This window comes from Cyprinodon tularosa, unplaced genomic scaffold (assembly GCF_016077235.1).
Source record: "Cyprinodon tularosa strain WSP-4 unplaced genomic scaffold, ASM1607723v1 ctg638, whole genome shotgun sequence".
NCBI lineage: Eukaryota > Metazoa > Chordata > Actinopteri > Cyprinodontiformes > Cyprinodontidae > Cyprinodon > Cyprinodon tularosa.
The window spans coordinates 597,501-620,090 of record NW_024039383.1 but is presented as its reverse complement, the minus strand read 5'-3'; the positions used below and the strand labels follow the sequence as shown (position 1 = coordinate 620,090).

General features: G+C 38.1%; 1 protein-coding gene across 6 annotated transcripts in view; it reads left to right on the top strand.

Annotated features, from left to right (window-relative positions):
* The window catches only part of ppip5k1a (diphosphoinositol pentakisphosphate kinase 1a), a 45,449-nt gene that overhangs the window by 7,212 nt on the left and 15,647 nt on the right, over window positions 1-22,590 (top strand). For 4 of the 6 annotated variants that reach the window (XM_038308462.1, XM_038308461.1, XM_038308460.1 and 1 more), the window contains exons 5-26: window positions 93-178; window positions 592-746; window positions 2,153-2,254; window positions 4,133-4,294; window positions 4,375-4,496; window positions 4,590-4,691; window positions 4,776-4,862; window positions 4,943-5,018; window positions 5,108-5,217; window positions 6,539-6,624; window positions 6,726-6,851; window positions 7,986-8,107; window positions 8,816-8,998; window positions 10,237-10,378; window positions 10,467-10,690; window positions 13,427-13,554; window positions 13,641-13,755; window positions 13,843-13,950; window positions 14,455-14,571; window positions 14,664-14,804; window positions 15,014-15,107; window positions 20,128-20,253. In XM_038308462.1, the coding sequence (XP_038164390.1) occupies window positions 93-178; window positions 592-746; window positions 2,153-2,254; window positions 4,133-4,294; window positions 4,375-4,496; window positions 4,590-4,691; window positions 4,776-4,862; window positions 4,943-5,018; window positions 5,108-5,217; window positions 6,539-6,624; window positions 6,726-6,851; window positions 7,986-8,107; window positions 8,816-8,998; window positions 10,237-10,378; window positions 10,467-10,690; window positions 13,427-13,554; window positions 13,641-13,755; window positions 13,843-13,950; window positions 14,455-14,571; window positions 14,664-14,804; window positions 15,014-15,107; window positions 20,128-20,253 (2,714 nt within the window). Of the gene's footprint in view, window positions 1-92; window positions 179-591; window positions 747-2,152; window positions 2,255-4,132; window positions 4,295-4,374; window positions 4,497-4,589; window positions 4,692-4,775; window positions 4,863-4,942; window positions 5,019-5,107; window positions 5,218-6,538; window positions 6,625-6,725; window positions 6,852-7,985; window positions 8,108-8,815; window positions 8,999-10,236; window positions 10,379-10,466; window positions 10,691-13,426; window positions 13,555-13,640; window positions 13,756-13,842; window positions 13,951-14,454; window positions 14,584-14,663; window positions 14,805-15,013; window positions 15,108-20,127; window positions 20,254-22,590 lie in introns of all 6 variants that reach the window. The other 2 variants (XM_038308458.1, XM_038308463.1) reach the window with 2 other exon arrangements.

Genomic DNA, 22,590 nt, shown 5'->3' with positions numbered 1-22,590 from the left:
TAAGAATATTTGTTTTCAGGTTAAACCCAATCCAGCTTCTGCAAGTCATGGTCTATTTGCTAATGGTACTTTTTTATTTTGTTCTTTTGCAGAAGAGAAGTGTACCGTATCCTGCAGGAGGAGGGGATTGAACTGCCTCGCTATGCTGTGTTGAACCGTGACCCAGATAAACCAGATGGTCTGTCCCTTATTCATGCTTGAACTGCACTGCACTAAACTTAATGTATAATTTTATTAGGCTCCACTGAGTATCACTTATTCAACTGGTTTTATGTCAGCTGTGAGATAAATATAGCATTGAATGTTCTGCTAGGGAGAGTTTCCCTCATTAAGTTTTGCGACATATAAGTTCTGGCACTCTGATCCTGTTTTTACTCAGAGGCACAAAGATGTTCCCCTGAGGAAAGAGCAATCGGATGTTTTACATGTCCTCCATGACTGTTTCTAAAAGGATCAACAAAAGTCACATGATTTAGAATCGACCTCAAGAGTAAACACTGCAGGGTCAAGATTCATTTTTCTATGCTATTGGTGGGTAATGACAGGGAGCCAGCTGCCTAAACTGCAACATTTGCTGTGTGTTTGTCTCAGAGTGTAACCTGGTTGAAGGAGAGGACCATGTGGAGGTGAATGGGGAGATCTTCCAGAAACCTTTTGTGGAGAAGCCTGTTTGTGCTGAAGACCACAATGTGTACATCTATTACCCAACATCTGCAGGTGGTGGCAGCCAGAGACTCTTCAGAAAGGTCCAGACCGTTGCCTTTATTCCTTGTTTTTTAATTCAGATTATTGCTGCTGATGTAAAGGCAGAAAATCTCCAAGCTCCTTAAAAAGTTAAGAAGTCACAGCTCTTGCTAACGTTCAGTGCCTGTATTTAGTGAGCATAAAGTATTTTGCTGTGTTAACGGTGGGATTACTGTAAAACATAGGTTACAAAAGTTTTTGCATGGAGTAAAAAAATAAACCTTGTTTTATAAGCTGTCCAATTATGTAAATGTTGTGTTGTCTTCCCCAAGTCAATCAACCCGAATCATCTATAGGCTCCGTCAGTTAGACATTGTGTTGTGTATTGTCGCTTTATTTCTAAACTTGGCGAATCAAATACTTTAGAGAATTAAATCAATCTTTAGATGATTCTACATCAAAGAGGAAAGGTGACACCCATTGTTACCAGAAAATAAATAAATATCCCAAACCCTCTGATGAAAACCCTCCCAATGCTTTAACCTTTAAGGTCATGGAAGCAGTCATATGTTTTCCTCAGATTAAGCTCGAAAGATTAAAGAAAACTTTTTTTGAAATAAAAAAAAAAGGTTTATGGATTACTTTTCTTTACTGAACAATTCTTGAGTATGGCAACAAATATCCCTTTCAATTAAACTGCATCTTATGATTAAAGCATCATCAGTTTTGTTCCTTATTTGTAATTTAAATAAAATAGCGTAGAGAGATTTATCACGCAAAAACCTGCCAAATGGGCTCCATCTAAGCTTAGTACAACTCTATGCACCTTTAGCATCCAAATGGGTTTAAGATTATAGGAGGCACAGAATGGCTTTCTAAGTTAAGATTAATTTTTGTAACGGTACATTTTTTTTTACATTTTACATAGGAGTTGTGCAAGACTCCAAGTAAAAACGAGGAGATTGGAGGGAAGTTCAGAAAATAGATAACCAGTACTCTGTATTCTGGGTTTTTGGCTTTGCTGTTGTCAAAACATTATAGATATGCTAAATATAGATACAAACTATATATACGTCAATGCTTTTATTTCGGTGTGTTGCTTGTTGAGCTCTATGCACAATATTCTTCTCTATATTCAAAGAACTAGGAATAATTAGCTGTAATGTTCCATCTTTGGGTTTCCTACATGGCTTCCTAGTTTTTCTGTTAGATCTTATTTCTGCATAGTCTATTGGCATTGTGGCCATTATCGAATCAATTCTTTTGCAAAATTCAAAATAAGAGCCTAGTTTTTTTGTTTTCTCTGACCTTTTGCCTTTGTCTAGGATATTCTTAGCTTTTGAAATTGAATGCAGGTTTTTTTATGTAAATGCAGCAGTTTAATCCACTTCTAGGGTCATAAAATATTTCCACAGTGTGGAATGAGGTTTACTGAAGAGTGGCTGATTTTAACCTTCATTTTGTGCAGATCGGGAGCCGGAGCAGTGTATACTCTCCAGAGAGCAGTGTGAGGAAGACGGGCTCCTACATCTATGAAGAGTTCATGCCAACTGATGGCACTGATGTCAAGGTAAAGAGTGAAGTAATGGAACAGTAAAACACATCGAGATACCTTAGAGAACTAGTTAATGTTTTTGTCAGTTATTGTTTTTCTAAAGTCCTAAGCTCAGTGTTTAAGTCTCCTCTTTTATGTCTGTGTTTTATGTAAACACAGATTACTCACACTCGTACCATGAGATTTTGTTACACACCGACTGCTAATCCATTTAATCATTTATGAACAAACAGAAGTAGTTTTAAAATGAGCGAAAAAAATGCAGCCAGTCCAAAGAAGCTGTCAGTAGTTGAGCTGCAGGATAGCAGACGTATTGCAGACGACAGAGCAGAGACTGGCTCTGCAGTGGATTGCTCACATTTAAGGTCATTGATAATGGGCCACAACCTGCCATCTGCTCTGTGTTAGTAACCAGGCTTCTAATGCTGACGTCAGAACTCTGCACTTATTGTTCCCATGCAAGTTATATTGATATGTTGCTTTTAAAGATGTTTTTTTTTTTTTAGCAGAAGATAATTATACGACATTGAAATTTGTATTTTTTTATCTGAAAGTCAGTCAACAGAAAAGGGGTTGAGACAGATTGAGGAGGACAAATATTGGCAAATCTTACTAGACCAACTCAAACTCTTTGAAGAAAAAGGCCTCTGTAAATATGTCTTACATATTCTTACACCACCATCACACCCTTATTTGGTTTATTTCTCAACAACACTTGTCTGCACAGTGTGATCCGATTCTCAAGGATTTCAGCTAATGTATTAGTTAGTTAAAGGGGACGCCGACTTTAAATCACCATGGACTCAGTTGTCAACCAAGAGAAAAGCTTCTGTTCTAAAATTAACACCTTCAAGCTGGACTGAAATAACAGCAGTTTATGTGGAGAAGGTAAATTTCCTCTGGAAAAAAGGTTTTATGGTCAGGTACGAATTTAGAACAATAGAAGAAGGCTGGAGGATTCAAGGTGAGAGATGGAACACTGTAGCATCTGTTTAGCATGGTGGTAGCGGCAGTATAATGCTGTGGACTGCACTGCAGAAACATTTGATTCTTCAACTTCATCTTCAATTAATGACTAGATGTTTATAACTTGAACAAGTTTGGGTTTTCCAACAAGAGAAACATTCCAGACTAAGCCAAAGTGGATGTAGTCGGCTACATTAGCCTTTGGAATTGCCTCCCCATTAGACCATATAAGGGCTGAATCTCTCTGGGTACTCCAACTTCTGTTGGGTTGATGAGTATCTCATATTTTCCATTATGTGTAATTGTTTGTGCTGATGATTGTGTCTCTGTGTAATGACCTGTCCAGGGTGCACCCTGTCTTTTACCCACTGACAGCTGGAGATAGGCACCAGCCCCCTGTGACCCTAATGGACAAGCAGTAGAAGATAGATGGGTAGATAGAAAGATAGAATATGGTGGAAGCCCTACTTGTCTCCATTTATTTTTCTCAAGAAAACTTTGCAGTATGTTTCTTCTAACCCTGGTGATTAAATGCACAATATCAAACTTTTAACTAAAAGTCCAAAATTATTCTGATGTGTAAATTTAGCTTTACATATGTGCTTAGGGTTCACATTAATACTAATTCACAGGAACTACTTTCAAAAGGGATTTGGGGGAATATGTGGTTTTCTGCTACTATAAAACTCTTGAAAACTCTCAGGTCCTTTTGTTACCTTTAAATGCTTTGAGACTTATCACCTGACAGTAAGATACGAACTACTCTGAAACTCCATACAGAACCCTGCCTCTTTAAAAAAAAAAAAAAAACTCTCCCTTAAAAGTTTATGTTTTTATTAGAATGAGTTTTGTAGCAGATGAACTAGTGTAAGTTTACCTGAAGCATTGAAATTAACTGCTGGGGTTTGGGTTTCTATTGGACTTCAGGTCTACACCGTTGGGCCGGACTATGCTCATGCTGAGGCCCGGAAGTCTCCTGCTCTGGACGGGAAGGTGGAGAGAGACAGCGAGGGAAAGGAGGTCCGTTACCCTGTCATGCTCTCTGCCATGGAGAAACTGGTGGCCAGAAAAGTCTGCTTGGCATTCAAGGTATGTTTTTTGTTTTTTTTTGAAGATGGTTCTGTCATATCTGTGGTGTAAATGTTTTCTCATGTTGGATTATACCACAGCAAACTGTGTGTGGCTTCGACCTTCTCCGAGCTAACGGACACTCCTACGTTTGTGACGTAAACGGTTTCAGCTTCGTCAAGAACTCGATGAAATACTACGACGACTGTGCCAAGATCCTTGGGTACCAACTTTACTTTTTCACCTGCAATTATCTGCTTTTTCTTAAGGTCCACTTAATTATTTCTGTTCTTCATGTGCTGATTAAACCTTTCAGAAACATTGTGATGCGAGAGCTGGCCCCGCAGTTTCAGATTCCTTGGTCAATTCCAACCGAGGCAGAGGACATTCCGATTGTTCCCACCACTTCAGGGACCATGTAAGCTGTTACCATGTCATCAACTGTTTATTAATGCACTTATCATGTAGAAGGTATTAATGTATTCACTTTGAAACTCGTCAGGATGGAGCTACGCTGTGTCATCGCTGTCATCCGTCATGGAGACAGAACTCCCAAACAGAAGATGAAGATGGAAGTCCGCAACCCCATGTGAGTTTCCTCTGTAGCCCTCTGCCTGTTCACTTTACACCTCATTAAAACCTCTCTATTGTTTCCCTGTTTTCACACAGGTTCTTTGATCTGTTTGAAAAATACGAAGGATACAAAACAGGGAAGTTAAAACTCAAAAAGCCTAAACAGCTGCAGGTAAAATGATCCATTCTGACATGGGTAAATCACTACTGAAGAAGCTGCTGGTAGCTCTTCTTACAGCTTTTTACTGTGATTGTTAACAGGAGGTGCTGGACATCACCCGAATGCTGTTGATAGAACTGGGTCAGCACAATGACTGTGAGATTGAAGAGAAGAAGTGCAAACTAGAGCAGCTGAAGACGGTTTTAGAAATGTAGGTGAAACAAGTCTGATTATTAACCTCCTTTCTTTAGAGACCCACTGAAGGGTGAAACTTTTATTAAGTCTTTAGAAGTACAAGCTCTGCCACAGCCAATGATAAATTCACTATTTAAGGTCAAACTGTTGGAGGTGGCTGTTCATGTTCTGGTGCTCCTTTAGCTTCCATAAAAGCTTGTAGCTGCGTTTTTACATTGTTTATAAAAGAAACGCCAAGAAAAGAGTTGAGGCAGACCTATGAGATCACAGCTTTGGTCCGTTGTGATTAAAAAAGAATCCGTTTTTTTCCAGAGTCACTTTTCCTCTGATAAAGCTGTATTGTGTACAGTAACAGAGTGTAAACATATATAAAACTGATAGGCCCTATGTTTGTTAGATAAAGGCTTTTCTGGAACGCATAAGGCTGTTCTCAGATTGCTGTATCAAATTATATTATTGGAAGGGTGAGCATAAGGAAACATCTTTAAGGGCTACAAAGCAGGTGCATTACAAAAAGAAATGGCTCTTGCTCAGTGATCTGAGGTCCTCTTTCAAGCAAAAACTGTGGACTTTTATTTCATTCATTACCGACAAAGAGACATGAGAAGCATCAATGCACAGGAGGTTAAGAACGCTATTTTGGCTACCTGTTAGTTGTTTTTTATTTATACCTCAGTATAGCAAAAGGGTGACTGCCTCCATGCCAAATCCAGCATTAGAATTATAATTCAAATCGTTTATTTTAATTCGTTAATATCACTATTTTTTATTTACTATAAGCTTTTTGCCTGAAAAAGAACAAAAATAACCCAATTTATCACCATGTGGGTAATATTCTGTGAAATTATTTGCTTTAAAGGCGAACTGTGGTCTGTCTGCATGGAGTTTGCGTGTTCTCCCTGTCCATGTGTGGGTTCTCTCAGGGTACTCCGTCTTCCTCCCACAGTCCAAAAATATGACTGTTAGGTTAATTGGCTTCTCTGAATTCTCCTTAGGTGTGAGTGTGTGTGTGAATGGTTGCTTGTCCTGTTTGTCTCTGTGTTGCCCTGCGATGGACTGGCAACCTGTCCAGGGTGGACCCCCCCTCTCGCCCGTAGACAGCTGGAGATAGACACCAGCATCCCTCGCAACCCCACTTGGGATAAAGCTTGATGGACGATATAATTGTGTCAAATTTAGAAACACCTAACTGAAAACTCACCTTTACAAAAATTAATCATGGAGATATTTTAGATAAATTAAGAAATGTTGCTTGATTGAAGACATATTGTAGTTCTGTGTTTATTTATAAAACTTTGGATGTGGTCTTATATTTATTTCCTTTTCTGGTATAAAAGGTATGGTCACTTTTCTGGGATCAACAGAAAGGTTCAGTTGACCTACCTGCCCCATGGGCAGCCGAAGACATCAAGTGAAGAGGAAGGTTGGGATATTTTATCTAATTATTTTTTAAGGTCATTTGTTAGAACGTCATGTTTATTCTAGATTCAATGTCTTTTTTTCCCCCCCTTCCATCTGTTTAAGATACGCGTAAGGAAGGTCCATCTCTGCTGCTGGTGCTGAAGTGGGGAGGGGAGCTGACTCCTGCTGGCAGAGTGCAAGCTGAGGAGCTTGGGAGAGCCTTTCGCTGCATGTACCCTGGGGGACAAGGTTAGAAGGATATTGCTGTCTAGTACTGGTGAAAAAGTAATTACTCTGAATATCCTAGTTGGAGTATAAAGTGTTGATATGAAACTGGTAATGGAGAGGAAAAAAGGGAGTTTTTGAGGTGTTGACTCACAGCCCAATTTTAGAGTTGAGGTCATAAAACCATAAACAGTCAAACCACAGCAATCAGCCCGAGAGTGAGCAGAAACAGTTTCATATCAGATCAAAACAAGAGGCGGGCAGAGAGGGATAAGGCAGACGCAGGCTGTGCCCACACCACTAAATTAGAAGGATATAACACTGGTAAAAAAAAGGTTGTTTTTTTTATAGATCATCTGAAACTTTCTTGCATCTAAAACATGTTTTCTAACTCTCTTCAGTTGGCTAACTTAATCACCCTGTTAACTCCCTTTCTGAACCGGCCAATTAAGATGAGGTAATTTATTAATATGAGGAGGCATATTTGAGGCAGGAAAACTAAAAAGGCTCCTTTCCTTGAATCTTTGCTGCTTGTGTTTCTTAAGTCAGAGGTGCCTCATTCTTTGATTTACACAATAAATCAGAGAATAAATCATGTTCCTGTACAATAAATGGAACTTATAATTCTGTACATTCCTTCCCATTAAAAACAAATTTCAGTTCTTTCTGTTAAAGACCAAATCACTGAAACCGGGCCATTATACTAAATGTATGTATGTAACAGCTGCAGAAATTGTGTTTTTAAACCCTTTTACCTCCTTAGTTGCATATATTTGGGAGAAAACTGTCTGTTTGAGGAAGTTTAGTCAACACTATGAACATTTTCCCTTGTTGTTTTGATAATGACAGTCGTGCTTGCCCTATCAATGAAATTTATAGAGATATTAAAACACACACAGGACTAGGTTTATTAAGTAGTTACCTTCTGAAGGCAATGATATTTAGGTTTATAGTAATGCATACCACATTGTAAAGATTTATACTCTAATGGAATAAAAGAGCAAATTCTTTCCTTCCCATTATGCTCCCCAGTATATCCTGATAAAATACTCTTGGGGGAAAAAATGTGAAAAATATGATGTTGGGACGTGTTTGCAAAGGAAACACAGCAGCTCCTATGTTTATGCCACTATTGCTGTTCCACATGTGTTGACGTAGGAGACTACGCTGGATTTCCAGGGTGTGGGTTACTACGGTTACATAGCACTTACAGACATGACCTGAAGATCTACGCATCAGATGAAGGCAGAGTGCAGATGACGGCTGCCGCTTTTGCAAAGGTATTGGCTGCTGAGGCAGGGGTGTAAACAAAACTGCAAGTTAACAAATGTACAAGTTAAATGAAACCATTAATAAGGATCTAATTATGAAGGTATTTTTATTTCAAACAAAACTGTAAACTTATAAATCTGAATGGCCTAGAAAGGATTCGGAAACATTTTCAGGATTGTTCTTAAACATAAAAATATATATTTATTCTGAAGACTTATCTTCTATAGGTAATTAACATTTTAAATGTATTTTTTCTTTAATTTAACATTTTAACTATTTATATTATAGTTTTAGAGTTGTTGATTGAGAACCTCCCAAAACTATGCAGATTCAAGAATCGGGACAAGGCAATTTAAGAGCTTCAAACTGCTGAAAATTTACATAAATTTAAATTGTACACATTAAATATGCTTTTTGTATATTTTTAGAAACAGAATACTTAGAGATGACAAATTGTGCTTTTAGTACCTGTAGTAGTCCTGTAATGACAAGTTTAAGTTTCACAGGTTCTGAAAAAGAGCTGATGTGAGATTCGTGTTTTTATAGCCCTTTAACCACACCACTGAATTAGAAATTGACATCAGCTGATGTTGTTCCTTTTAAAGGGCAAACATCCAAAGAAGCATTTTTAAGGCTAATGTTTCCTGCTCAAATGTTAATAATCTAAGAGGAGTTAACAGTAATAAAACAGACGTCTTGTGTTTATGTTTGAGCAGGGCTTGCTTGCTCTGGAAGGAGAGCTGACCCCTATCCTGGTTCAGATGGTCAAGAGCGCCAATATGAACGGTCTGCTGGACAGCGACAGCGACTCGCTGAGCAGCTGCCAGCACCGCGTCAAAGCCCGGCTCCACGAAATCATGCAGAGGGACAGAGAGTTCAACGAGGAAGACTACGATCGGGTATTTAGGATTGAGGAATTTTACATTTAATCACACAAATAATTTCTTGTTTCATGTAATTTATTTGTAAAGATTCTCTCTTGATCTGTTTTAAATCTGATGATTTAGCCAGTGTAAGCCTGACATCCCAGAATCTCCTAAAATGCTGGCATAGACTGAACTTTCTATGTATTTTTTCAATTTTGGACATATGCAGAGCGTATTGATAGCGAGCCCATAGCATATGTCTAACAACAGCCTAACTTTATCCATAACGCACAGCAGCGTAATGCCCATGAAATAATGCACAAGCCAGTGTCCTGAGGGGGGCAGTGATGCACCCGGTCTACATAAAAATATTTATTGTTTGCGGTATTAACCTAGCTGCTGTTTACCGCCTGCCAAAAAAAAGAATAGCTAAATAAATAAAAAGAAACAACTTTGCAGTCTCAGCAGTTTCAGCATGATGTCTGCTAGGAAGTTCGTGGCCGTAGGCATGAACGCACGGAGGATCCATCACACTCACCTTCACGCTTACCCTACAGAATCAAATTGATAAGATCATGCTGATGTTGGAGGACAGCTAGTATGTGTTCCTGTCTCAGCCTTGCTCTTGTTGAACATCTGAAGTCTGGAGGAGAACTAAGGGTTTCCTCTTGTGATCCCCCATTCATACCAAAACGCTGCCAATACGCCATCATACAGTAGCTGTAAATTGGAAATGCATTCAGCGGTCGTCTGGAACACGTCAAATACATTAATATACATTTGAGATAAGTTCATGATAAGTCATGTATGAGTTGTGCACAAGTTACTCATAGGTTTTGTATAAGCTAGAAACCACATGCAAAACTTAAAAGTAACTTACATGTAACTTATGGTCCATGTATGAGAGTAAGCTGGCATGCTCAAAATTTTTCTCAATGTACTTGCTCATAACTTATACAAAACAGGGACTTTACCCTCATATGTCCATTTAAATCTTCCACCCTTACATGTGTCTTTCCTTAATTACACTCTACTTTTTTTCTTTTGTCTATTGTTTCTTATTTTATTTCTGCTATCTTTTCTTCCCTTCTTGTGTGCTTTGTTCCTCCCTTACTTGTGTTTTTTCCATTTATACCTTTAATGTTTTAGATGTAAATGACTAAACTCTATAAAAGGAATGTTTACATATAACCTCTATGTAGTTAGTGGGACTTTTTGATATTATTATTATTATTTTTAACTGTATCTGTGTATGGGCTTTTTTATTACAGCTGGCCCCAACCTGTGGTGCTTCATTGGTTAATTCCATGAAAATAGTGAAGAACCCGGTGGCCATATGTGACCAGGTCTACGCCCTCATTCAGAGTTTGACATCACAGATTCGGACAAGAATGGAGGACCCAAAATCTGCTGGTATAAAACTGAAAAGAAAACCTTTTTTTTTCTCTCTCTCTCTTCAGTTGCATTCATTCATTAAATGGGATATACTTTCTCCTCCCAGATCTGCAGCTGTACCACAGTGAGTCTCTGGAGCTGATGCTGCAGCGCTGGTCCAAGCTGGAGAAAGATTTCCGCATGAAGAACGGGCGCTATGATATCAGTAAAATCCCTGACATTTACGACTGCGTGAAGTATGATGTCATACACAACGCTTCACTGGGCCTTCAGGACACACAGGAGCTGTTCAGGCTGTCTCGAGCTTTGGCCGACATTGTTATTCCCCAGGTGAGAGGATAAAGAAAAACTAATTAGTACTCTATCTTATTGATTAAAATGATGATGGCCTAACTTATTAGCAGTTGTGCTGTTTTTTAAGAGTTGAACATTTGTGCAGATTAAACTTCAAATAGTTTTAGTTTTTTTACAGTGAGAAGTTGTCGTCAAGTTGATGTAATCTTTGCTTTAAATAGATTTAATATGAATTCATCTTTAAATAAGTTCCCCTGGAAAAAAGGAAATCTGACCAACACACAAAAAAAACACACAAATGGTTTTAAAACAATTTTTGGTTCAGATTTTTTTCTTTAAATAATTGCTGGACAATTTTCTTCTTTTTTTTTATTGAAAAAGCTTCCTGGTTGAAACAAAGTCCAGTGGTTGTTTTTAAAAACTTTTTTGCAATAATTTGCTATCAATATATATCAGTGGTGTGCCGGTTGATTGGTCACCGATCATATATAAGCAGATTTTCATGATAAAAGTATATGATCAGCGATCATATACTTTTGTTACCAATCACAAAAGCTGATAACCTGTATCTCTTACTTGGCGGCCTGCAGACTCTGCCTGCAACGTTTCACTCTCTTTTCCTCACACTGCAAAAAATGCTGCAGCAAATCCTTCGCACTGGCATGTGGAACTTTTGTGCTTTGAGAATAATGCGAGGTTTGCCTCTAGCCATTAACCACAGAAGTCGAGTTTGTGCCCAGCAACAACTGGATATGCTTAGTTCTGATAGGCTTGGCTAAGCTTCAACGCGGTAAGTTTTAGCCACTAAATCAGTAATAATGATAAGGTGACCAAAGCTGACTATGGAATTATCCCCAGTTTTACCATGTGATAAATCTGAAAAGAAAATGTTGCATGTAGGCAGTTATTACAGTAACTGTGTAGAAAGCATGTTTTTGGTACAGCAGGTCCTGATGCTACCAACCTCACACAGTGCAGAAGAGCTGAGTGTGGTGAGCAGATTTAAAAAAAGAGGGCTGAAAAGAGCAGAGTTTGAGCTTTTTACCACCAACAGGAAGTTTTTCTGTGATGTAATGTGAATTGATTCATTTTGTTTTGACTAAGCTGATCCGTGCTGTGGTAAAGGTTTGGTTAGGCCTGGGACCACTGTTGTCAACGTTCATTGTGCCTGAGGGGAAAAGAAATAGAGCGCCCATCTGGTTTGTTTTACTCAGCAAGGGAAGTTAAAAATAAACCAAACTTTTATGAAAGAAGAGAACAATTGAAGTTCATACTAAATATTAACAGAATGACAAAAAAAATGTACAGCATCCTCTACGGTGTCAGCAAGGGTTCATTTAAAGTGGGATATTTTAGAAATGAATTTTGACATTAAGTTTTTATTTTCAGTTCTATTTTGTACAGGCATCTATTGTGGGCACACTTGACAGTTTTTCTGAGACTTTTATGTATTTTATATAGATATTGGATCAAATAAGTATTAATAAGTTTTGTCCATAATTTCTAGCTCTACTTAAATTCTGCTACATGTATCAAGAGTTTCTAGATTAGAAAGTTAGTCAAAGATTTCTTATTGGACTAATGAGTAATCCATTGTTGTTTTGTTCTCTAAGCTATACATATCTCTTGTGATAAAACCACTTATAAAGCTAGAATTCAAAATGAGAATGATAAGTGAATGGAATTAAATAAGGTAAATGGTTTGGTAATTGTCATATGATCCATCTATGCATCTTCTTACTTCTTACTTTCTCACAAGTTACAGTGATGCTTTACAGTTACAGTGTTGATTTGAGATCTATGAAATAACTTTTCAGGACAATGTACAACACTTTGCACATATTGATGCTCCATGTGGGATAGCCCTTTTTTTTACTCACCTACTGTATGTTACACGGGAAGATCGCATCTGTTACTGAATAAGTCTCTAAACCTGAGCTAACTGAGCTAAAAGTTATTTTGTGCAGTAAACCACATATTAAATGTAGCTGTTCAGACATATTTTTGTTTTTCTGATAATCTGGAGGGATGAATGTGGCCTTGACATCTCAATCTGCAAGATTTCCAAACGTGGATCGATATTGTTCAATTTGATGACAGCGCAGTGTTGCCATTTGCTTTCAGGGCCACTGAATGGTTACAGGTCTAGCTCCTAGTGGCTAAAGATTAAACAGCACTGCTTTAATAAATGTACTTATATTAAATGCTGCACTTTTTTAATATAGTGGACATATAGTATAACTGTGTGAAAACAACTTTCTCTTTTAAAAAAATAGGTAATTTTCAATTTGTAGTTAAATTGTATGTTAAATAAACATCCTTTCTGCCTACAGTCATAAACACCTAAAACAAATGGTTTAAAGAATTAACACGTGTTACCGTGTTAACATTAAATATCCCTTTGGGATTAATAAAGTATTTTTGAATTTTACAGCAAAGTTGGGAAAAAAGGTCAGACCCCTTGTTTGTTTGAACCAACTTGGTCAGTAAAGCTCAATCTGCACAATTTTTGGATTTAAATTAGTAACTTATTTCAAAGCTTTTTTCACGTCTTTTTTCCAATGTTGCCAAATGCTGATGCTGCTTATGTTGCTTATGCTTTTTTGATAAGCATCTTAAAATATTTAACTTTTTACTCAGTGGGGAGCTTTAAAAATGTGTAGAACTACCCATCACCGTGTGAATACAAAGCTCTAAAACTTTTGATATATACAGCTAGCATATTAATTTGTGTTGAAGGTATTTTCTCAAAAAGCACTTTTGTCTTTGCAGGAATACGGCATAACTAAGGCTGAGAAATTGGACATAGCCTATGCTTACTGCCTCCCATTGGTCAGAAAGATCCAGCTTGACCTTCAGAGGACTCATGGAGACGAGTTTGTCAACAAACTACATCCTCTGTGAGTCTTATCTTCACAAAACAGATTCTTCAACTTAAGCGTATAAATTAGGTCACTTTATCTTTAATTGGGCTTCATGCTTGCAGTTATTCTCGTGGAGTACTATCGCCTGGTCGTCACGTCAGGACTCGGTTATATTTCACCAGCGAGAGCCATGTTCACTCCCTGCTCAGCATTTTTCGATATGGAGGTCTCCTTGATGTAAGCAAACAGCAGTTTATTTCAGAGAGTTTGTTTGATGAGAAGGAAGGATCAGTTTGATGTTTTACACATTTGGGTCTGAAACAGGAGGAGAAGGACCAGCAGTGGAAACGTGCCATGGATTACCTCAGTGCCGTTTCTGAACTCAACTACATGACGCAGATTGTCATTATGCTTTATGAGGACAACAACAAGGTGTGTTCTTGTCACTCTATCAACAAGTGATACTATAGTGTAGATTCTTTTAGGAGAGAGTGTTTATTTAATTATTTGCATAATTTCATGGGCATTACGCTTTCTTGCGTTATGCATAACGTAGGCTGTCGTTGGACATAAGTTTTGGCCTCGTTATAAATATGTTATGCATATGCCCAAAATTTAAAAATACATAGAATTTTCGGTGTGTGACAGCATTTTAGAAAATTCTGGGACATCGGGCATACCCTGGCTAAATCAACAAGGTTTGCCAGGGCCCTTAGCTAGCTGCTTCAAAAAATAAATAATTAAAACATTTGAAACGGCTCTTATATGATTTTCTAGCTTAAATACAGAGTCCTTTTTGACCTTTCAGGTACTAACAGCCTGTTGTACCGGGCCAAGGAACCAACATTTACCTTTGGATTTTCAATAGAGCTTTCCATAATCATTTAGTCTTTTTCTCATTAAGCCATCGGTATCTTACACGTTGTCTTTCTGAAGGACATTTCCTCTGAGGAGCGGTTCCACGTGGAGCTCCACTTTAGCCCCGGTGTTAAAGGAGTCGAAGAAGAAGAGCATGCTCCGACCGGATTTGGCTTCAGACCCGCTTCAGCAGAGGTGCTGGAACCGGTAAAACTGTTTACTCAAAGTTGTTTTCAGTTTGAGTAAAAACAAGGCTCTCATTTAGTTGTATTGGTCTTATTTTTCAGAACGGGAAGAAAAAGCCAGATCCTGGCAGTCTGGAGGACCTATCACGAGATGAAACAGACCGTGCGGTGCCCAGTTCTGAGCCCATCATCATTCAGAGGAAGTCCCCACTCATTCGCAATCACAAGACTGGATCAATGGAGGTGAGGATAGAGGGTTTTTTTCCAGGAAGATGTCAAATGATTAATATTAGAATTTAATTTGTTTTTTTATTGTATAAAGATAAGATCAATGTCTGTTTATTATGTGCAGTTGCAGCTTCCTACTACATCTTAAAATCATAACTCCAGGTATGGTCACAGTGTGTTCTGGCCACCAACTGAACTCTGCGTCTATGCTGTGTTTCCTTCAGGTCCTCTCAGAAACATCGTCTTCTAAAGTTGGCAGTTATCGTCTCTTCTCCTTTTGCCCACGTCAGTCACCTGAAATGAAACAGAGCGGCTTAGGTAGGTGGGAAATACTTGGTTGCCATGACAACATATAACAGATGAAGTGGGAGACACGGGTTCATTTTTTGTTTGGGATACATCCTATCTTTGGTGGAGATATGAATTTGTTAAATATAGCATTGGCTGTGTTTTAAATTGCATTTCCTAAACATAACCATTTTAACTTTGACTGCAAGATTATAAGAAATAAACTCAAACTTTTGCAACTCAGTGATTTAGATTATCATCAAAAGGAAACATTTTAGCCAATCAGCTGAAAATGAAATTTCTGTGGATTCATAGCTAGAAGGCATAGCATAGCTGGAAGGAAATTCTAAATTCAGCTTGTCAGAAAATGTTATGACTCACAGTCACCGAGCTGCAAACAACCATTTCTAATAAAGCTGGTTGTTCAGAGCGCTTTGTCAAAGCATACAAATGAGGGTTGGCGATATTTATTTACTTCATAATATGATAGGAAATCAACTCGATATATGATAGGGTGCACTGGGCAGTGAATGTGACCTTAAGTGTTCACCTTGATCTTTTCTAGTGCTGCACTTCAAATGTTTTCCAGAGTCAGGTTTTTACCTTGAACATCAGGTCAGAAATATACATGAATGATGTTTTGACATTTGTTGGTCAAGGTATATTTGTCCATGTTTGCCTCTTGATGCACTGAAAATTAGATTTTTTCAGTGCATCAAGATTTTTTCCATAGCACAAAATCAGGGATAAGTTATGGTTTGAAGTCATTGTTAATTTTAATTATTTTGGCAAGATTCATAAGGAGGCTGCTGCTGTAGTCAGATTTTTAAGTTTCACCACACATATAATCCAGGAGACGGGTACAACTGTTTAATGCTTGTGTTAAGCCACTCCTGAACCATAGACCATATCAGAAGTATCTTACCTTTGCTAAGGAGAAAAACAGCTGGACCGTAGCTTATTCATCTAAAGTCTCCTATTCAGAGGAGAGCAGAATTTGCTTTTCATTTGGAAATCGGTGTCGCACAATCTGGCCCACTGCTGATCAAGCACCAAGTATTTTTAGGGAACTATATGCTTCCTTGTGCTGACAAGCTTTATGGAAATACCGATTTCAATTTCCATTAGTACTTTGTACCTCTTAAGCGAATTTTTGCATTGGTATTTTTATTATCAATGCAAGAACAGTTTAGAACGTTGATTGATTTTTGAATATCATTGAGTACAGAGTTCCTTTTCATCATGTGGTGTAGTTGCAAAACATCTATTCTTCTTAATGCATTGCAGACATTAAGAAGACCATAAGTCCTTTTTTAACGTGTGTGTGTGCGTATATATATATATATATATATATATATATATATATATATATCTCCTCAGAGAGGAAAACACGTATTTGAACACCTGTTTATCAGCTAGAATTCTGACCCTATAGGACCTGTTATTCTGCCTTCAAAATATCCACTCCATTTAGATGCACCTGTTTGAGGTCGTTAGCTGCATAAAGACACCTTTACAATCAGTAAAAATCCAACTACTAATATCGGCAAGACCAAAGAGCTGTCCAAAGACACTACAGACCAAATTGTAAAACCTCCAAAAGGCTTAAAAAGGCTACTAGGAAATTGCAACTTGGTGAAAAAAGGTTCACTGTTGGAGCAATCATTAGAAAATGGAAGAAGGTAAACATGACTGTTAATCTCCCTCAGACTGGGACTCCATGCAAGATCTCATTTCATGGGGTCTCAATAATCCCTCGAAAGGTAAGAAATCAGCCCAGCAGTACATGGGAGCAGCTGGTCAATGATCTGAAAGGAGCTGGGACCACCGTTTCCAAGGTTACTGTTTGTATTACACTAAGACCTCATGGTTTGAAATCATGCATGGCATGGAAGGTTCCCCTGCGCTTAACAAGTACATGTCAAGTCCCATCTTAAGTTTGCCAATGACCATTTGGATGATCCAGAGGACTCAGAAAGTCATGTGGTCAGATGAGACTTAAATAAAACTTTTTGGTCATAATTCCAGTAACTGTGTTTTGAGGAAGAAGAATGACGAGTATCATCCCAAGAACACCATCCCCACTGTGAAGCATGGGGGTGGTAGCATCATGCTTTGGGGATGTTTTTCTGCACATGGAACAGGGCGACTGCACTGTATTAATGAGATGATGACTAGAGCCGTATATTGGGAGATTTTAGGGAACAACCTCCTTCCCTTATAGCATTGAAGATGGGTCGAGGCTGGGTCTGCCAACATGATAATGACCTGAAGCACACAGCCAGGATAACAAAGCAGTGACTCTGGAAGAAGCATATCAAGGTTCTGGTGTGACCTAGCCAGTATCCAGACCTAAAACCAATAGAGAATCTTCGAAGGGAGCTCAAACTCCATTTTTCTCAGCAACAGCCAAGAAATCAGACTAATCTAGAGAAGATATGTGTGGAGCAGTGGGCCAAAATCCCTCCTGCAGTGTGTTCAAACCTGGTGAAAAACTACAGGAAACCTTTGACCTCTGTGGCTGCAAACAAAGGCTACTGCACCAAATTGGTTTATAAATACTTATTTGCAGCTGTATCATACAAATAAATAGTTTAAAAGAATCATACACTGTAATTTCTTCCTTTTTTTTTTTTAGATGATGTCTCTCACAGTAGACATGCACCTATGATGACAATTTCAGACCCGTCTATGATTTCTAACTGGAAGAACTTGCAAAATAGCAGGGTGTTCAAATACTTATTTTCCTCACTGTGTATAAATAAATAAATATATATATATATATATATATACAGGTGCTGGTCATAAAATTAGAATATCATGAAAAAGTAGATTGATTTCAGTAATTCCATTTAAAAAGTGAAACTTGTATATTATATTCATACATTACATACAAACTCATATATTTCAGATGTTTATTTTGTTTAATTTTGATGATTACAAATGACAACAAATGAAAATCTCAAATTCATCATATCAGAAAATTAGAATATTACTGAAGACCAATAAAAACAAAGGATTTATAGAAATGTTGGCCAACTGAAAAGTATGAACATGAAAAGTATGAGCATGTACAGCACTCAGTATTTAGTTGGGCCTCCTTTGGCCTGTATTACTGCAGCAATGCGGCGTGGCATGGAGTCGATCAGTCTGTGGCACTGCTCAGGTGTTATGATAGCCCAGGTTGCTCTAATAGTGGCTTTTAGCTCTTCTGAATTGTTGGGTCTGGTGTATTGCATCTTCTTCTTCACAATACCCCATAGATTTTCTATGGGGTTAAGGTCAGGAGAGTTTGCTGGCCAATTAAGAACAGGGATACCATGGTCCTTCAACCAGGTACTGGTAGCTTTGGCACTGTGTGCAGGTGCCAAGTCCTGTTGGAAAATGAAATCTGCATCTCCAAAAAGTTGGTCAGCTGCAGGAAGCATGAAGTGCTCTAAAACTTCCTGGTATGTGGCTGCGTTGACCCTGGACCTCAGAAAACACAATGGACCAACACCAGCAGATGACATGGCACCCCAAACCATCACTGACTGTGGAAACTTTACACTGGACTTCAAGCAACGTGGATGAAGTGCCTCTCTTCTTTTCCTCCAGACTCTGGGACCTTGATTTCCAAAGGAAATGCAAAATTTACTTTCATCAGAGAACATGACTTTGGACCACTCACCAGCAGTCCAGTCCTGTTTCTCTTTAGCCCAGGCAAGACGCTTCTGACGCTGTCTGTGGTTCAAGAGTGGCTTGACACAAGGAATGCGACAGCAGAAACCCATGTCTTTCATATGTCTGTGTGTGGTGGTTCTTGAAGCACTCACTCCAGCTGCAGTCCACTCTTTGTGAATCTCCCCCACATTTTTGAATGGGTTTTGTTTCACAATCCTCTCCAGGGTGCGGTTATCTCTCTTGCTTGTACACTTTTTTCGACCACATCTTTTCCTTCCCTTCGCCTCTCTATTAATGTGCTTGGACACTGAGCTCTGTGAACAGCCAGCCTCTTTAGCGATGACCTTTTGTGTCTTGCCCTCCTTGTGCAAGGTGTCGATGGTCGTCTTTTGGACAACTGTCAAGTCAGCAGTCTTCCCCATGATTGTGTAGCCTATAGAACTAGACTGAAAGACCATTTAAAGGCTTTTGCAGGTGGTTTGAGTTAATTAGCTGATTAGAGTGTGGCACCAGGGGCCATCAATTTTGAACCTTTTCACAATATTCTAATTTTCTGATATGATGAATTTGAGATTTTCATTTGTTGTCATTTGTAATCATCAAAATTAAACAAAATAAACATCTGAAATATATGAGTTTGTATGTAATGTATGAATATAATATACAAGTTTCACTTTTTAAATGGAATTACTGAAATCAATCTACTTTTTCATGATATTCTAATTTTATGACCAGCACCTGTATATATATATATATATATTTATGTTTGTTTTCTAGTTTAGTATGAATTAGGTCACAGGACAAAACACCCAACACAAGCCAATCAACTACAGAACTGATGAAAATTCTCCTGTCAAAGTTCAGACCTCTGTCTCTGAAAATCCTGTCAGGTATCTGTGCAATATACATTGAAAACACAATGAGCAAAGCCATAAAAGAAGAGCTGATCAACATTTCTCCATGAGAGATGAGGTGAAAACAAACACTGAGAGGTCCTACTGCTGAAGGTGTCTCTAAAAGTGGCTGGAAGGAGCTTCCTCTGTTTCACTAACAGTTTCTGGCTTTCCTTCTTGTTTGAGTTAATAATTAAACAGTGCAGTATGTTATATAATGTTGCATTTACTTCATTTGAAAAATCAAATTAATCTTCAAACTCTGTCCCTACCTCTGGGGGTGTTAAACCACATTTCCAACCTTGTTGTAAGGAAACAAGGTAAATGGTTAAATTGGTCACCTCTGAGTCTTTACTTCTGCTGGTCTCTTCCTGCCTTTGTCTTCTTTCTCTGTTTTTCTGCCCCTCTTGTTTGTAAGCTGTTTGAATAGGGGCATGTTTTATTGCGGTGACTAACCAACACCCCCCACTCCCTCCTCCCGCAACCCCTCGCAGGCTCTCAGTGTGCCGGACTCTTCAGCACCACCGTCCTAGGTGGCTCCTCTAGTGCACCTAACCTGCAGGACTACGCACGTGCACACCGCAAAAAATTCTCCACCGGCAGTCTGTCCTACAAAGATGGTACGTGTCTGAGACCGCCGCGCTCCTTCACAAAGCAGCACAGGCCAGCAGTAGATCAGTTAAACACCTCCTCCAGGTCCCAAATCGGAAAATATCGCACACAATAATTTTAGACGGGAAATTTAAAGTAAAATCTAGGTTCTTAAGTTGTAGAGCGAAGTGTTATTTAAATTCATCTGGACATGTTTCAATACATAGCCATACATGTTCATCAGTTTTTTTATTTGGATTTTGTGGTAAACGTTTTTTTTTCTGTTTCACTTTTGTCACCATCTTACCCTCCTCACTACTTTAAAATAGTTTTTCTTTTCTGCGGTTTGTGCACAGACCTCTGGACAAGTTAGGACTTCAGTACATGTCATTGACTTTTATAACACAAAAAACTCACTCAAGGGGCCTGATTGTATTGAGGTAGCCTAGAAACCTGGAAAATCATAAGTGTGGGCCTGTTTGGAAAAGTGGATTTACAATTAGATTAGACGCTCTACAGTTGCACGTTAATATAGAATCCATACTTCACATCTGCAGTTGATATTGTTTATTAAAACTTAGCTTTAGCCTATTTATTTTCCTGGGAATGCATGAAACTTCATCAATAAATCCTCATTCATCACAATCATGTCATTTCCACATCGTCTTTGCACTGATTCCATTTTGCAATTTGTCAAGTTTTAAGTTAAACCTGGAACATGTGTATAGTAGGGCTGGGCGATATGACAGGAACATTGTAGCTCATCATTTCCTGCTTGTCCTGTTGGAAAGAATATGTTTGTTTTGTTTAGACACTTTAATATGCCACCTTAAATAAGATTTAAAACATACAGCAATTAAAGTTTCACTATTTTCTCTGTTATGTTTAAGCACACCATAATGTGCATACACTTTTGAAACTGGATAGCCTGACTCAAGATACAGGCTCTATAATTCTGGTTTATTGGTCCATCAATCAGAATAAAAATATCTGCTAAATTGGTTTGTGGGATATAAAATAATAAGGAATGATTCAGGTTTATTTAGGTTAGTTAAACATGCAGTTTTCCTGCATTGATCTTTAACATATCAATTTCACCTCATATCAATTAAATAATATTTAATTTAGGGTTATGTCGGTACTTTGTAGCAGTGTAACATTGTTGCTGTTAAGGTGACCTCTACATAAGGAACTGGTGTGTGCATGAATTAATACAGTGTTTAGAGTGTGGGGCCATGTTTTGGACCCACATTCACAGTTCCATGTTCCGTCACTCTATACTGAGCTAAGATTTTCATGGACTGCGTTAATTATAAGATGTTTTCAGTGAATCGGTGTACATGATTGATTGATTGTTTGTTTTATTTCTATATCACGTAATTCCCTGGTGGTAATATTTTTCTGTAACTAGAAGTGTCAAATATTTCATAGTTACCTGCATTTTGAGGGTCCACATTTCCATGAAGGCTCTCTTTAACAGCAAAAAAAAAAGTAAATGCAAAATAATTATTGTTTTTTTATTTATTTGTAAAAAAATTGAAAGCGAAAAGCAGACAGTAAATCACTCTCTCTCTCTGCTCATTTAGCAGTACTAAATTAGTAGATAGCAAGGCAGATATATTTGATTGGTAAATTCCAGAGTTGTAGAGAACAGAACATTTGATTAGTTTAAAAACTGAAAGCTGCTTTTTCTGAGAATCATGCAGAATAAAAACTGAAAACCCAAAACATTGAGCTGATCTATGAGCTGCCATTCAGCAATAGTTCCAATTGTAAATAATCAGTGTTACCTCAGCAGATTGCCATAAACACCTCATGTCTTCTCGGTCCTTACAAAAAGCACACAAGCCGTAGAGCAGAGCGTCACATTCTGTAAAGTGTTTTCTATACTTTCGACCTTAACTTTTTGTTAGTGTGTTTCAAGCACTTAATGTTATACACCCTGGCCATATCAGGGATATTGTTCTTAATCCGATTCTCTGCACTGTATTGTGTTGTGTGCATGTTCTGTACCGATTCCTGTTCCCATAGCCCTAGGTTCAAGAAGACATGCTGGCATACCGGTACTATCACCGTGGTGCTAAATATACCTGAGATGATTGCATTAACACATCATTGTTCATAAAGATACCTCTTAACAACAAAAACAATAAGAAGTGTATTAAACTGTTTTATTGACTTTAAATTGTTAAACTTTGACAGAAGTTGTTAGTCACATTAAAACATGCAGATAGTATCATGCCTCAGCTGTCGATTGATATTATGTTGAAGCATTAGCAGGCTCTCATTATAAAGGGACCAAATCCTGAGAACAGAAACAGAGGGTTGCCTAACACTACCTCAGGGGCCTCATGTATGAACCGTGG